Source organism: Triturus cristatus, chromosome 11, assembly GCF_964204655.1.
Source record: "Triturus cristatus chromosome 11, aTriCri1.1, whole genome shotgun sequence".
Taxonomy (NCBI): domain Eukaryota; kingdom Metazoa; phylum Chordata; class Amphibia; order Caudata; family Salamandridae; genus Triturus; species Triturus cristatus.
Genome location: NC_140594.1, coordinates 1,132,718,662 through 1,132,734,160, shown reverse-complemented (window position 1 = coordinate 1,132,734,160; position 15,499 = coordinate 1,132,718,662). Strand labels below are relative to the sequence as shown.

The 15,499-nt window shown below is 43.7% G+C and overlaps 1 protein-coding gene across 2 annotated transcripts in view; it reads left to right on the top strand.

Annotated features, from left to right (window-relative positions):
- ARMC9 (armadillo repeat containing 9) overlaps positions 1 to 15,499 on the top strand; it is a 542,713-nt gene that overhangs the window by 17,473 nt on the left and 509,741 nt on the right. For both annotated transcript variants that reach the window (XM_085635734.1, XM_085635735.1), the window contains exons 3-4: positions 13,831 to 13,956; positions 15,317 to 15,487. In XM_085635734.1, the coding sequence (XP_085491860.1) occupies positions 13,831 to 13,956; positions 15,317 to 15,487 (297 nt within the window). The remainder of the gene's footprint in view (positions 1 to 13,830; positions 13,957 to 15,316; positions 15,488 to 15,499) is intronic.

Sequence of the window (15,499 nt, the reverse complement as noted above, 5' to 3'; positions counted from 1 at the left end):
TTTTTTACAAGGAAAATAGTACTTAAGAAACTCTTTGATATTTCTGAAAGAGGAATTTTTATAATAGCTCCCATTTGACGAATTTCCATTTTTATTAATTTTGAGTTCTCCTTGTCTAGAGTAATCTCGTTTGGAATCTTTTTTTGGAAGGGTTCTAGATAAAAGTCTATCTTGAAGCCACTCACAGTTTCTAGAACCCATGGATCTTTGGTGATTCTGAACCAATTCTTGTGTGTTTCAGTCTCCCTGCCACTTGGGGAGGGAAGGAGGGATTTAGACTTACCTTGGAAAGCTTGGTTGGAGAAATGTGATCTTCCACCACGGGCTCTTGAACCCCTTCCTCTCTGGGGGTAGAAGTTTGAGCGGGAGCCTCTGTAAGAGCGAGTCTCTCTCGTCTCATGTGGATAAAATTGGGACATGAAGTAACCACGGCTGACAGCTTGTCCCCTTCTGCCAGCCCTTCCACAAAGTGGTCGTCCACCAAAGACTCTTCGTATGTTAGATTGTGCTTTACTAAAGGCATTAAAGGTGGCCACGTATTTGCCCGAAGATTTAACAAAATTATCCCCGAAAAGCATGCCTTTGGCGTCGCACATGTCTTCTTTAGCGGAGAGGTCCGCAAGTTTAGGATTCATTCTGAGGAGGACTGCCTTCCTCCGTTCAGTAATCAGATTGGCGTTGGCGTTGCCAATAAGATATATTGCGCGTTGCGCCCATCCTCGTAATATATCGGAATCTATAGGGGTATTGTTAGATCTGGCTTGTTCAGTCATGTCCAAAATTTTGGATAGAGGTCCCATTACGTCGAGGAGCTAGTCTTGAGCTTGTTTGAGGCATTTTTCAATTCCCTTCATAGGGTCCCTTCTTGATTTAAAAAGGAAGGTTATCAATTCTGGGTCAAGGTTGGGTGTGCTGCAGATCTTATCCTCTGTGGAGGGTCTAGAGCACTCGTTTCGCAGTAAATTGCGAGTATTTGTATCAAGAGGTTTTCTGACCCATTGTGATAAGTATTTACCTACGTGCTCCATAGGCCACCATTCAGTGCTGCGAGGGTGACGAATGGTTGTAGAATTAAACATCTCTTCTCCGAGGGGGTCTTTAACATTGAGAGAAGATGTTGAGGGGTGGTCTAAGTCCTCATCGAGGTCCTCAAGTGTATCTTTAGGGTCAAAAATAAATTCATCTAAGTCCTCGTAGTCTGTTGTTTGGTTATAAAAATCATTGTAGTAATCATTTGTCCCGTAAAGGATACCGCTTTCTATAATGCCGCTATGGGCACCCCTTCTCTCTGCCCCAAGGAATTGGGGTCTCTCTAGTGTGCTGCTAAGAGCACCAAATTCTTTTGTAGCGCGTGGGCTACCAAATCTCATTGCATTGTTGAATGCTTCAGAAATATGTTTCCTTTTCTGAGTAACCTTGCCCCTTTTTAGGTCTCGGCTGCGAAGGCTGCGCTTGCGCAGTCTAGCTCCGAGATTTAATGACTTGGAGAAGAGGGGCTTGAACCCGCCCCTCTTCTCCCCTGTTCTCCATTGGCTGGCCTCTTGAATGCTGGCCAGCCATTGGAGAAGAGGTCAGTCATTCCGATTAGGCCCCGTCCTTTTCGGATCGGGGGGAGTGTTTTTTGCAAGAAGTCTCATTCTCTCCTCCAGCCAATGGCTGGAGGAGAGAAAAGACAAACACGCCCCCGAATCCGAAAATGCCGCTGCGTTTCTCCGAGGCATTTCTGCTCTGCCTCGGAGAAAGGCGGTGGTGTGCTTGCCTTTTGCTCTGCCTTGTTAAAGCTTCTGTTGCTGTTTGCTTTTTCCTTTGGGCTCGGGAGGGGGGGAATAGAGCAGTTACTATGCCACGCCCCACGCTGCTTCCAGCGGCCCGACCTCCGCTCGTCACCGTGTTTACAACTGCGACACCCGTGACTAGAAACACACGCCTTTACAGCAAACTCATTAGCTGGGATGGGGATCCTATGTCGTCACTAGATTCCCATCATGCCCCGGGCTGTATCGCAGGCGCACTGAGACAAAACTCCAAAGGCTTCGGCGAGTGCAGACAAGCAAGATGGCGGGCTCCTCTGATCCCCTGGAGGAGATGCTCTTCTCCGAGGTGGATGAAAAAGCCGTCAGCGACTACGACTCGGATTTTATGAACGGTAAGATTTGCATGCATTGCAGTGACCTGGAAAAACGACCTTGTGGTTCGAATGCGGCACGTGCCTTTCGGTTTCTGGTGGTAGGTTTGTGACGTATACGTTTTTCTGTGCATTATATAGTTATGTTCCATAGCTAATAAAAAGGTCGCCAGGAGTGGTTTTATTCTTCTGATTTCGATCTCTTGGGAGCTGCCATGGTGTTTGTCGTTTCTGTTTGGCCCGGGGCTAGTAGAGCTTGTCGTTCGTTTGCTTCTATGGATGTTGGTAGCTAATTGTATGTCCAGTTAATTGTGTGTCTGCCCTGGGCTGAGAAAATAAATGAGATGCTTTTATAGTCGAAGTGAGTATTCATGTGTGCCAGAAAGTTTCATTTGGTAGGTGTGTAAAAATTATTTCACGCAAACGTCCTGTAATGATCACAAAAACGGATTTAGGAACCGTGGCTCACGAGGTGTTCTACATGTGGGTTTTATGTTAAAGCACCTTCTTTCTAGGTGGGAGAAACCGTTTTAACATTAACTCGTATGAAAATGGCTCTTGCACTTATCGCCAGCTTATACTAACTACTCGCAAAGTAAAATTGCTAGTTTGCATGAAACTAGGCATGAGCTTAAACATAGTACGGCCATGACACTCTGAACCTGGGTAGGCGGATACAAGGATCTGTGTGAAACATACACTTGGCACACCCCGAAAAACCATGGACTTTAGCTATAACTAAGGACTGTCAACAGACACCTTTTCTAATTTCTCTTGGTGATACCACAGACTTTCAATATCTTCTGCTTTGCCTTTAATATTGTTGTTTACCAGTTTCTTTTATTTTCTTTTTTAAAAGTTCTGTTCGTATACATACACACATTTTTTGCCATTGATCGTATAACAATAAAACTGAAAAAAAAAAGCATAACCAGGTACAGCTCCTATGCCATTGCAGTGTCATCAGAGACACACCAGTTTGTCTTTAACATCCCATATGCTTATTTTTTGGTCTGGCAGAGTGGCAGGAGTAGCTGTCTCACCAGCCTCAGCCCTATTCATCCACTGTTCTGGTGTCAGTCACATGTTGTTTCCACTGCATCAGCCCATATTACCGATCAGATGTCTTTCAATGTGAGTGACACCATATTGCCAACTCTTGGGCACCGCAGCCTGACCAGTGCCGTATATTTGCCATTTTTATTGAATCTTGCATATGTTTTCAAAAGTAGAATAATATTTAAAAAAAATGCACACTTAGCTTTACCAATGCTTATTTCGTTTACCCCAGAGTGTTCGATATACCTGTGCGTTCTATTCCACTGAGTTAGGTTGGCGGTTTAAATTCTCTTTGATTATTAGGTGGTGTTTCAAACTTGTTTTGAGCCTGTATAGCTTTAGAGATGTAATCTATTTTACAAAGAATGATTTTTTATTTTATTAAATTTAATTTTAGCATTGTTTTTCATGGTTCTGCTGGCTTGGATCGTTTTTCTTTCCCCATGGCCCCCATTCAACCTCAACATTCCAGCTGTCCCACTTCTGAAGCATCAGCTTTGTGAACATTGCTTTTTAGGCCTCGCTTGACCATGGTGCTGTTGGTGATTTATGTGATCAGCGGCAAAAGATCTTTAAGAAGCAGTACTGAGCCATTGAGGGCTCAATTTTCTGTGTCTAGCTATGACTGTGGATATGATAGGAACACGTTGTAGGACACAAGCATAGACCTCACAGCAGACCTTATTGTAGGATTTATGTGAGAAAAGAAGCTACCAGATTAAGGGCTAAGAACACAATCACTTTCTGCGGCTCCCATACCTTACCTTATGTCAAGACCGTTCCTCCGTTGCTGCAGTCCAGTGGGCCTGTGTTCTGCCCTGAGAGCTACTGGAGGAGATCCGAGCATAGCTTGGTAAGACCATTTTACATGACTACCAGTAACTGTGCAGTACACAGCATTGAATGATGACTGGTGAAGCGGAGTGGAGACTGCAATCTGTACAAGGGAGCTCTGATACTGTGGACACAATGCTAAATATGTATTGGTACAGCTAAGTAGCACAATAAGTGTGAATATGTCATTTGAGGTTTTTTAAAGTGTGGGTCATGTCGAGTCTATGTTGGGACGCTGTGCAATTAATAAAGAACACACGAGTTATGAGCAGTGCTTTATTGGACTATATGCTGTTACACATTTACATGTTCAACTTGGAACAGACATTTTAAGGTTTATATTGATGATACAAGGTGTCAAAGAGACACTCCTTTAATGCAGCACATTAATGCCTTTAATGCTGCCCAACATTACAGTGTATTTATCTGCATTAGCGTAAAACATCAGTTGTGCAACTTCACCATGCTGCAGGAGCCTCGCCTTGCAAACCCTCAACGTCTCTTCCAATGATGATGCCTCCCACAAGTATAACGCACAATACTCCATGTTCTGCCTCTGTAGTGTCCAACAACGACACCCTGCGCACCAGTATTACACCGTCACCCCTTGGTTTGGGTGTTCCATGTTCTGCTGCAGGTGGCATGCAGCAGAGCACAGTTGCACATGTCATGTCCAACCCATCACTGTCGCCATCACTGAGGCATGTGATGGCGACTCCACCGAGAATAGTTTCCCCACAGCTCATTATGCGGCCTGCTCAACAAAGCACAATCCAGTTGCCTCCAGGTCTTTCTATACCACCTGGTAAGTGAAATTGTAATAATTGGAGCCTTCTTAAGTTTTTAATTTGGACACACCATTCTGTATTCCATGAACGGTCTCGGCATTGTTAAAGTTAGAGCTATTGGCATTGCTCATGACAATGCCGTTTCTTTAAATGTTTTAAAAACAAAAACAAAAATAATGTCATGAGCAATGCCAATAGCTCTAACTTTACCAATGCCGAGACCATTGCATTGTAAATGCTTGTTTGAGCTCCAGAGGTGGAGGGGGAATCCCCGTCGGAGAGAGAAAAATAGATCTCCTCGGGAGGGGAAGTCCTTTTCCTCTTATAAAGAGCAGCATCTACTGCCTCTCTGATTGAAGATTTTAATTCTTCTCCAATAAACCTCTTGAGGTTGTCATCCAATGTTTCCTTAGAGGAGTTTTGGCTGACGTTGCCATCAGATTCCATAATAAAATAAATATGTATTATTCTTATAATGAAGAAATAAGGGCTTGAATTATAAGGAAATCCCTAAGGATTCAATACCCAAAGGTGTACACATATAGAGTTAATCAACTCAATTAAATAAAATCAATTGATAAGATGGCTTACCAACAGACTACTTGTTCTTGAGGATGCAGTTTCTGTTTTTTTTTTTTTTTTTTTTTTTGATTTCAAAATATTTTTATTGAGAAGTTTTATGCAAACAAAAAGAGAAAACAGAACAGGAGTTGGGATCAGGGCAAGGGCCCCTAAGTACATATGACTGTGCTTCACCGGTTCAGCAGATAGCTGTCAACATTAGACAAACCCCTTGCCAGTGATGTCCCCCCTAAATCTCCAACTCCCGAGGAGGGAGAGGAAGAAAAAAGAGCAAAAAAAAAGAAAGGAGAGAGGGTGAAAGGAGAGACAGAAAGGGGGGAGAGAAAAGAGAAGGGAGAGTTATCCGGCGCCTCCAGCTTCCCAATCATATAACATATTACAGCATCAAGTGTCCGACCAAGTCAGTAGCCATGGTGTGATGACGACATGGGAATTTTCTTCCAGAAAGTGAAGTCATGGCGGCTTATGAGAAGCAAAATAGTCATCCAGGGTAGACCATATGTTCCTCGTGGAGGATTTCCAGGGTGACTGTTGTAGGACAATATTATCTGCTCCCCTGAGATGAATGACCCAGTTCATCCAACACTTGTAAGAGACCTTGCTAGTATCCTTCCAGTTGGTAAGTATCATTTTAACTGCAGAAATCAACAGTAGGTCAAGGAGATCACGATCCCCCTCCGAATGCAAATCCTCCTGTAAAAAAGCAGTTACCACGGACGATAGGGACCTAGGAAGAAGACAGTTAAATAAATTAGACAAAAACAGATAGACCTTATCCCAGAAGGGTTTCACAACCGGGCAGTGCATAATAAGGTGAGCCAAATTCCCCTTGTCTTGCTTACAATTCCAACACACATCATCTTCCCGGTGTCCAAAAGGCTTTGTGTAATAGCCAAAATTTCGTTTGGGAGAGGACTGGGGAAATCTTATTACGTGTGACTGATCTCCATAACTGGGGCCAAGAATCATCGGATAGCTGAGTATCAGACAGTCCCCTCCAGTAACTTACCACCTTAGAATTAAGCTTGGAGGACTTTGGGCGCAGAAGTCGATAGATTTGGGAGACTTGATGACCAAGCCTATTAAGTTTTGCCACAAAGTTGGGTAGCGATGGGGAGCTGGGAGACACTCTGGATTTCGTAATGGCAGCCCTCACTTTCAGGAAATTATAGAATTCGATATCAGCCAAGTGGAAGCGGGCTTGAAGTTCCCTGAATGTCAAAGGATATGTGTCATTAATCAATTGATGTGGAAAAAAGATACCTCTTCTACACCAAGAGTCAAGGAGTAAAGGCTCACCATTATAAAGGAACTTGGAGTTTAGCCAAAGTGACTCCATATTGGATCCCCTCATACCAACCTCCAAGGACCTATCCATTTTTAAGAGAGCCAGTTTAGTATTCCTAAAGATGGATCTGGAGTGGGTGGCGACAAGGCGGTTGGCCGTGAGAACTGACAGAGGACGTATGTTCTGTAAGAGAGCCCCTTCCACCTCCAGCCACACCGGCATATAGTGATCAGGAGGAGAGACCCAGAGCAGACCCTGCCTCGCTAGAAAGGCATATTGGTATAGACGAAAGTCAGCCAGGTTAACGCCGCCCATAGACTTGTCAAGCCTCAATTTCCGGATGCTGATTCTGGCTTTTTTACCACGCCACAGAAAGGACGTTAGAAGAGTATCTAATTTATGGTGAAAGGAGTCGGTGAGTAGCAATGGCAGCATACTTATGAGATAATTAACTAAAGGAGTAACCATCATCCTGATAGTTTCAATTCTCCCCCACCACGTGATGAATTTAGGGGACCAGGTTTCCAAGAGTGTTTTAATTTTCTGTAGGAGTACCTTTTCATTTTGATACAGGGTGTCCATGATATTATTACCAAATTCAATTCCCAGATATTTAATAAAACTCGACTGCCATGCTAACCCAGAGTCCCCCAGTATTTCGCTAGTACAAAACACGTTTAGTGGTTTAACCTCCGATTTATCTCTGTTAAGTTTGTACCCAGAGTGCAGAGAATACTCTGCAAACGTCTCCATTAGGGCAGTAATGGAGGAGTCTGGACGCTCTGTAACTATCAAAATGTCATCCGCGTACGCGGCCAGTTTGACCCGGATACCGTTGATATCCACACCCGCAATGTCCCCGTTAAGTTTGATAGCCTGAAGAAGGGGTTCTAGCGCCAGGAGAAAAAGTGATGGAGACAGAGGGCATCCCTGCCTGGTACCCTGATATAGGGGGAAGGGTTCCGAAAGAGCCCCATTGACAGCTATACGTCTAGTCGGTTTTAGGTAAAGTGACATAATCATTTTAATAAAGTCCTTACCCAAGCTAAAGGAGTGCAGACAACGCTCCAGGAACGGCCAAGAGACTCTGTCGAAGGCCTTCTCGGCATCTAATGTGATGGCAATCGAAGGTACAGTTTTGGTTGCAGCGTTTTCTAATACGTGGCATAACAGTCGTGTGTTGTCATTAGATAAACGGTTACGGAGGAACCCCACTTGGGAGATGCTTATCAATTTATGAAGGACCGAGTTGAGTCTGACCGCGAGAATTTTGGCATAAATTTTGCAGTCAACATTTATAAGCGAGATGGGCCTATAATTTTTTGGGAGAACAGGGTCCTTCCCCTCCTTGGGGATAACTACAATGTTAGCTTCAGTCATGGAGTCGGGTGTGTGTCCAGTATCAGCCATATGATTAAAAACCTGTTTCATAGCAGGACCTAATTGGGTTAAGAAAGACTTATAGAAGGATGCCGTAAAGCCGTCCGGCCCTGGAGCTTTATTTTCCTTCAAGGACCTGACCGTCTTATCTATTTCCGAGCTGTTGATTTCCATTGCTAGCATGGCAGAGTCATCTTCTGAGAGACGTGGCAGATTAAGATCACGGAGAAAGGCAGAGCACTTCTCAGTGTCGAAAATCTGATTGTTTGAGTATAGGTCCTGATAGAATTGTTTGAAAGTATTGAGAATGGCCTTGTGAGTTGTGTGGGTTAGGTTATTAGCGTCCTTGATTGAAGAGTTTCTGTTTTTTAAACCGAAAAAAAAACAGAGTAAAATGCCCTTAAAAGCTCATTGAATGCTTTCCTTTTGATGAAGCTAGTGGATGTTAGAGTATCCACTAGGTGGCAGTGCTTCTTTGTAAGTCTTCACGTCTTAATTAGAGGAAACGGGTCAGAAAAGGCTTCCGTTATGCTCACGAAGGGAGCGTAACTATGGAAACCAGTCCGACCCGTGATCAAGCGGAAGCAGCGCGAGGACGATCGTGGCGCTTTCCTGCGTCTCTCAGCTAGTCGCTAGGAGACACGGGGAATCAAGGGTGAAAAGGCCATGTTTGTATTAGAAAAGGTAAGTAACCGAATACTACGGAAGGCGAAGCCTGCCACGAACATTACCATTTCAATCAAAATACGAGCTTACATTTCAATTAAAACAGTAAGCGTGCCACGAACGTCATCTCTTCACTTGAAAACGGGGAAAAAAAGCCTCCCTCGGGTAGCGAGCTCCAAAGGGAAGCTCAACATGCAAATGGAACATCGCAAACACACATGATCGTTATCGTCACAAATGGGAAACTAGCAAAGTTTCATCAAGGGGGTAATCCTACCATAAATTGGTAGAAGTGCTGAAAACAGAAGTATACACTTAAAAATACATCATGCCTATAAATCGTAGAGCCAAAGTATGTATATGATGCTATAATATTATCAACATATGTATATGATGATACAATATTGTCAAAAGAGAAAGACAAATCCACTCAATTAAGGCAAACACCAGTAAGGAAATAAATGGTACTTAGCTGTGTCAGGGCAGCGAACAAAAGAGGATGATTGGAGCCAGCAGTCTACTTGTCATGTTGCTAATGTTCTGTTTATTGTGATGTAATAACATTCTTTAAAGGGCTGCATGTTTGGGCAGCAAATAAAAGTATTTGCATAATGATAGCCTCCGGTCTTGTAATGAAATCAAAATGTCTTCTTAAGAAACAGCACTAATTTCTCTGATGTTGTAATGACGCATACTTTTCCCTAACTGTAATAATGCCAGAACGTGGCTTGTCGCCATTCTCAGAGAGCACAAGTTACTGCCTGCAGTCATGTTCTGATCCAATGTCTGCAGTACATGGTGGGACCAGGACATGACACCTTCAGACATGCCTAACCTCACTGACAATGACTGTCTGTATCTGCTGAGCCGACACTGGGCCAGGTTCATTACCTCTTGCAATGTGCTTTTCACAGTCACTCCCTCTACCCTGTAGTAGCTGGGCAGAAAGTGTGGCCTTCACCCTCTCCTTTCCAATCACTTAGCACATGTCGAGGTTTCAGACACATCCCATGTCATTTATCCCTGTTATATGACAGCTCTTGTTAAATGTGAAGTAGAATATGGCAAATTAATTTTTGCTTATCAAAAAGCTTCTGAAAGGTACTGTTGACTGGGGCTAATGACTAGCGTTGGACCCTGCCTCCTCGCCACTGCCTCGCTCATCGCCTTCGTTCATGTTAAGTTTACCATAAATGCATGTTTTCAGAAAGGGAAATTGCATTTTTTTAATTAATGAAAAGAACACCCCAGTTTCTTTACACAGACTTTGAAAATCTGTACAATTACATCCTTTCATGAAGAAAATGTATAATTTTTTCACCTTAGTTTGAAGACAAGTCACGATGTCTTCCTTCAAAGTCTGCTAATCTTATGTGTGACCAGTAGTTTATTACTGAATTACTGTTATGTTAGCAAAATAGATCAGCCTTTTCCATATCCACGCCTCACAAGTTAAAAGATCCCAATTGCGTTCTCTTGCTGCATAATGTCCTGCATAGGGGGTCGAAGAAAACCGCAGTGATCCTGTTACACTTCCTGCATTTTAGGAGAAGGCTTTCAGGGAGGGCCCACTGATGCCTCCGCATTTACTTCAGCAGATCGATGCAGAAAATCCGCTTGTAGTTGGATTTCATGACACTCTTCCAGTTCAAAAAGTATGACGCCTTCAGATCAGCTTTATGCACTAATGTCCAATCTTTACAATTTCTCCTTTATCTTTCCGAAGTTTGTCATAACACAGTTTTCACATAAAACCCGAAATACTTTCAGTCTGTATAAAAGCAATAGGATAGCGGTTCGCTCAGTTTCCTAATTTCATAGTAATTGCTTTTCAAACCTATTAAAAGATGTATATTTTAACGGCCTACATATTTGAGAAACAGTGTAACTCCTTTGGTTTTCAGCAGTGGGTTTTGGTGAGGTCTCTTGCAAAGCAGAGGTTTTTCAAGGGTCTTCAAATATAATTCTGTCTCATTCCAAACCACTGTTCAATCACTTTCAAGGCCCACAAATAGAACATTTCAGCAAACTGTGGAATTCAACCACAGCCTCATTCCGATTTTTAAAAAGAATGGACAAATTGTAAATAAACGGGTTGTCTCAGAAATAATACTCTAACTAAGGCTAGACTTCCCCACTGTCATGAGGAGTTTCAGTCGGCGGGAGGATGTCTGTTGTAGATAGTTCTAGGAAGACCCAATATTTACGATGTTTCAATTAATAAAGTGTCAGTGGTTCTCTGCTTTATAATCGTTTAGTGTAACAACTGCTAAAGGGGTATTCTGATGCTGCCACGTCCCACTGTGTTGCTGGTGTTTTCTGACCTCAACGATTCTTAAAAACAACCCCACACTTTTATCGTGCAATGATAACTGAAATTATGCTGGAGTTTGAAGAATCTGTGGTCTGGAAAGTTTAGATGAAAGCTGTTAGGTTATCCCTTAAGCGCTGAAGGAAAAAGGTTACTAAAACGATCAAGCTCACGCATATGCTAATAATCCACAGATAGAGCAAAGGTTCTAAAGTGGCTTACTTAACCTGAGCTTACTTATTGACTCCATACATGGTCAGATGTCTTCAATGTCTAAAATACTACTGAACCTTTCTTGGGAGTGACCTCTAAGTGCCTTAAATTTTATCTTCAGAGTGCTAGTGTTGAAAATGCTGAATGTTGCTCCAAAAATCAACATTGCGTTACCATTGCAAACTTGTCTCTTAGGAACACTTCAGACATGAGTGAATTGTAAATATCTGAACAATATGGTGTTTGCTTTCCTGATCATGAAGCGTCTCTTAGCCTTGTTATGGTTGCAGTCAGCCGTTACTCCGCAAGGCATCCTCTGATGTATTGTGCATTCTACAAGTTGTGGTCTAGCTTCAATCCAATAAAGCTGGGATTCACCCATGAGGGTCCGAAGGCAGCTGCTTGGTGGTGCTATTGCTCATTCCAACAGTCAGGCCTTGAGTCCTTTCCTGAATACCCGGAGCGATGAGGCGTCCTCGCAAGCTTTGGCCGCCAGGTGTGAGAAGGAGCGTCCTCCGCTGTTGGCCCAGTGGGGTCTCGAGTAGCAGTAATTTAGTGCTGATGCCTGTTGTGAAGGTATTGGGGGAGGAGAGTCAACTAAGGGCCTAATTAAAGGGTTGAGGCATTTCATTGAAATAGTGGAAGGGTAGAAAATGACTTCAAATGCAGGCACCTTTGGGCTGATTGAAATGCAGTTACAGCTGGGCTCAGTGAAATGCAGTTACAACAGGGGTTAGTGAAATGCATTTACGGCTGGGCTTAGTGAAATGCAGTTACGGCTGGGCTTAGTGAAATGCAGTTATTGCAGGGCTTAGTGAAATGCAGTTATAGCTGGGCTTGGTGAAATGCAGTTATGGCTGGGCTTGGTGAAATGCAGTTACGGCTGGGCTTAGTGAAATGCAGTTACGGCTGGGCTTAGTGAAATGCAGTTACGGCTGGGCTTAGTGCAATGCAGTTACGTCTGGGCTTAGTGAAATGCAGTTACGGCTGGGCTTAGTGAAATGCAGTTACGGCTGGGCTTAGTGAAATGCAGTTACAGCTGGGCTTAGTGAAATGCAGTTACGGCTGGGCTTAGTGAAATGCAGTTACGGCTGGGCTTGTTGAAATGCAGTTACGGCTGGGCTTGTTGAAATGCAGTTACGGCTGGGCTTGGTGAAATGCAGTTACGGCTGGGCTTGGTGAAATGCAGTTACGGCTGGGCTTGGTGAAATGCAGTTACGGCTGGGCTTGGTGAAATGCAGTTACGGCTGGGCTTGGTGAAATGCAGTTACGGCTTGGCTTAGTGAAATGCAGTTACGGCTGGGCTTGGTGAAATTCAGTTATAGCTGGGCTTAGTGAAATGCAGTTACGGCTGGGCTTAGTGAAATGCAGTTACGGCTGGGCTTAGTGAAATGCAGTTACGGCGGGGCTTTGTGAAATTCAGTTACAGCGGGGCTTAGTGAAATGCAGTTAAGGATGGGCTTAGTGAAATGCAGTTACGGCTGGGCTTAGTGAAATGCAGTTACAGCTGGGCTTAGTGAAATGCAGTTACGGCTGGGCTTAGTGAAATGCAGTTACGGCTGGGCTTAGTGAAATGCAGTTACGGCTGGGCTTAGTGAAATGCAGTTACGGCTGGGCTTAGTGAAATGCAGTTACAGCTGGGCTTAGTGAAATGCAGTTACGGCTGGGCTTAGTGAAATGCAGTTACGGCTGGGCTTAGTGAAATGCAGTTACGGCTGGGCTTAGTGAAATGCAGTTACGGCTGGGTTTGGTAAAGTGCAGGTATATTTGGGCTTAATGAAACAATGTTGGTTTAGGAAACTAAAAGGAGTGGCTGAGGTTGTAGGATAAACTATGACATATAAAGTATGTTGGAGCCTTTAAAAGTATTGATAACTGCAGCATTTGTAGAGGCCTCTCCTGTGCACTGAGAGCAGGACTGCTTGCTGATCGACAGATGCTGTAGTAGTAGACGTAAGTGTGCAATGGACAGTGGCAGCACAGTTGACATAGGGGAGGAAGGAGTAAGTATCTAAGCCAAGGAGAAGCTGCATCAGTAGCTCAGTTTACGCAGTACAAGGGTTTAGATGCAGATCTTGTCTCTCCACAAGGCAGGGTGTGTAGATCTTGCAAATGCTGAGAAAGTAAATATCAAGGTCATGGCAGTAGAAGTTAAAAAGGTAGATGGGATATGAAGCTGTCAAAGTGGATTTCCAGGAGGCAGATGGCTTGTGCCAGGTGGAAGTCATGTTTGTGTGGAATTAATATCAACCGGCACAAAGTCATCTTGACTTGTATTGTCCCTCCCTGTTGTAGTTGTAGTTTGGGCAGGACTTAAGGGAAGAGGACTTTTGGGTGACATTGGCAAGAAGGTAGATTGCAATGTTGACTGGGTCAACCTAATGTCAGTAATTAGTGGGGTTCAAATGGCACTCTTGTGAAACTATACTTCAATTAATGCAAGGTTAAAGACCAACCCAGATATCTTCAGTACGAAATGGGTAAAACAGAGCTGCAGAGTGAGAAAACATATTTCCTTCTATCATGATTTATATAATGGACAGAAGTATTGGATTTAAAAATACTTGTTTGAATTGTTTTCCAGTATTTAAACTTTGCTGAGTTTGAGGATACGCTGAAAAGTTTTGCCAAGGAATGTAAAGTAAAAGGCAAGCCGTTACCAAAGACATCGGGATCTGCTTTCCGAGACTCCAACACATTGATGATCCAGGTAATAACGAGTGCAGTGACTTGCTGGAAGTCTGTGCAAAGTAATGTCAGTTTGGAGATGTCTGCAGTGGAAATGTAAGGAGATTCTACTGGGAACCAAGCAGTGAAATATACAAAGAAGTGAGGAACGGACATCTTGAGTTAACCTCAGCAACTGGTAGTTACTCTGGCCCGCAACCCAGTCCACCATTATTTTGCACACAATACCACCTCAGTTTGGGACTGGCCATATGCAAATCATCCTTGGTTTTGCTCAAATAGGAACAGTCCAGCTCAAACTGCCAGGCCAGGTCCGCCATGAAGTGGAACACGACCCATCCCAAGACCGGTTTCGCCCCAATGGACTGGGATTTGGCCTAGTAATTACCAGTAGCGGAGATTAATTCAAGTTTCCACCCATCACCTTTTTGTTTACTTCAGGGAAAAAGCAGTGACTTGAGGCAATGCTTGAGGTAGTTGTAAGAGGGTGATCTGGATCTTGATTTTGAGACTCGCGGGGTCTTGTAGAAAATGTGCTACGTTTTAAAACTTTAAAAAAGCTAGTGCTTTGTGTACTGTTCAGTAAGCTGAGTCCATATTTGTTTACACTTGTGGCAGCAGCCACACTCCTTTGAATGCATCAGTCTTGAATATGCCTATTGATACAGCCCTGATTGCTTTCCCATTGCAGATGTGTATGGCAGTACTCCCGTGTTTGATCCGCTTTGCTCCTGTGGGTGGGTTGGGGAATCCAGATGCACTGTCCTAGCTAGTTCTCAAAACTCGAAAGTAGAGCTCTGTGATTTCTATGAGCTTCCGTTGTATTTTCTCCAAAACCTTTTTTGTCCTCTATGACTATGTCCAATGCTTTGTAACATTGGAGAAGCTTTGCCCTCTTCTAATCCTTAGCAGATTGTTTCTTGTGTGCTTGTATGTCTCAGTGTATTTTGTATATTGCGGTCCAGAAGTTTTCCTTATGTTTCTTTCTGCTCCTTCCCAGCGGCTGCAGGGATGCACTCACAGAATCTGGAAAATTCTACATTCTCTTCTGTTTACTCCTGGAAGTCATTTGCCTCCTGAATTTGCCTACACTGCTTATGTACATGCTGGCTTAGACGCCACGTTTGAAGGACTCTGAATGAACGTGCAGCACCCAATGGCCAGCAACCCCATGGTTGCAATCCAACTGACTCCAACTTGCCTGACAAAGCCATGATGGAACTAGTTGTCCTGGGTTTTGTAGAATAGGATCCCCTCCCCGCTGCTTGTGAGGGTATGCGTGTTAAGGGCCTCTCCTAAATGTGTTTAGTTCAACGTGTTTGGAATGGTGTGAAATGCTGGCCTCAGGCTGCTCTTTAACTGAGGTTCCTTTGCTCCTACAGAAGGACCTGATCACGGCGTTTGAAGACGGAGATCGCAAAGTGTTCTTTGAGCTCTGGGAGGAGCACATTCCCCAAGAGATCCGAGATGGGGACCATCTCGCCCAAAAGCTGGAATTCTATCTCCACATCCACTTTGCCATTTACCCTTTGAAACACGGCAAGGGGAAGTCGGTATGCACAATT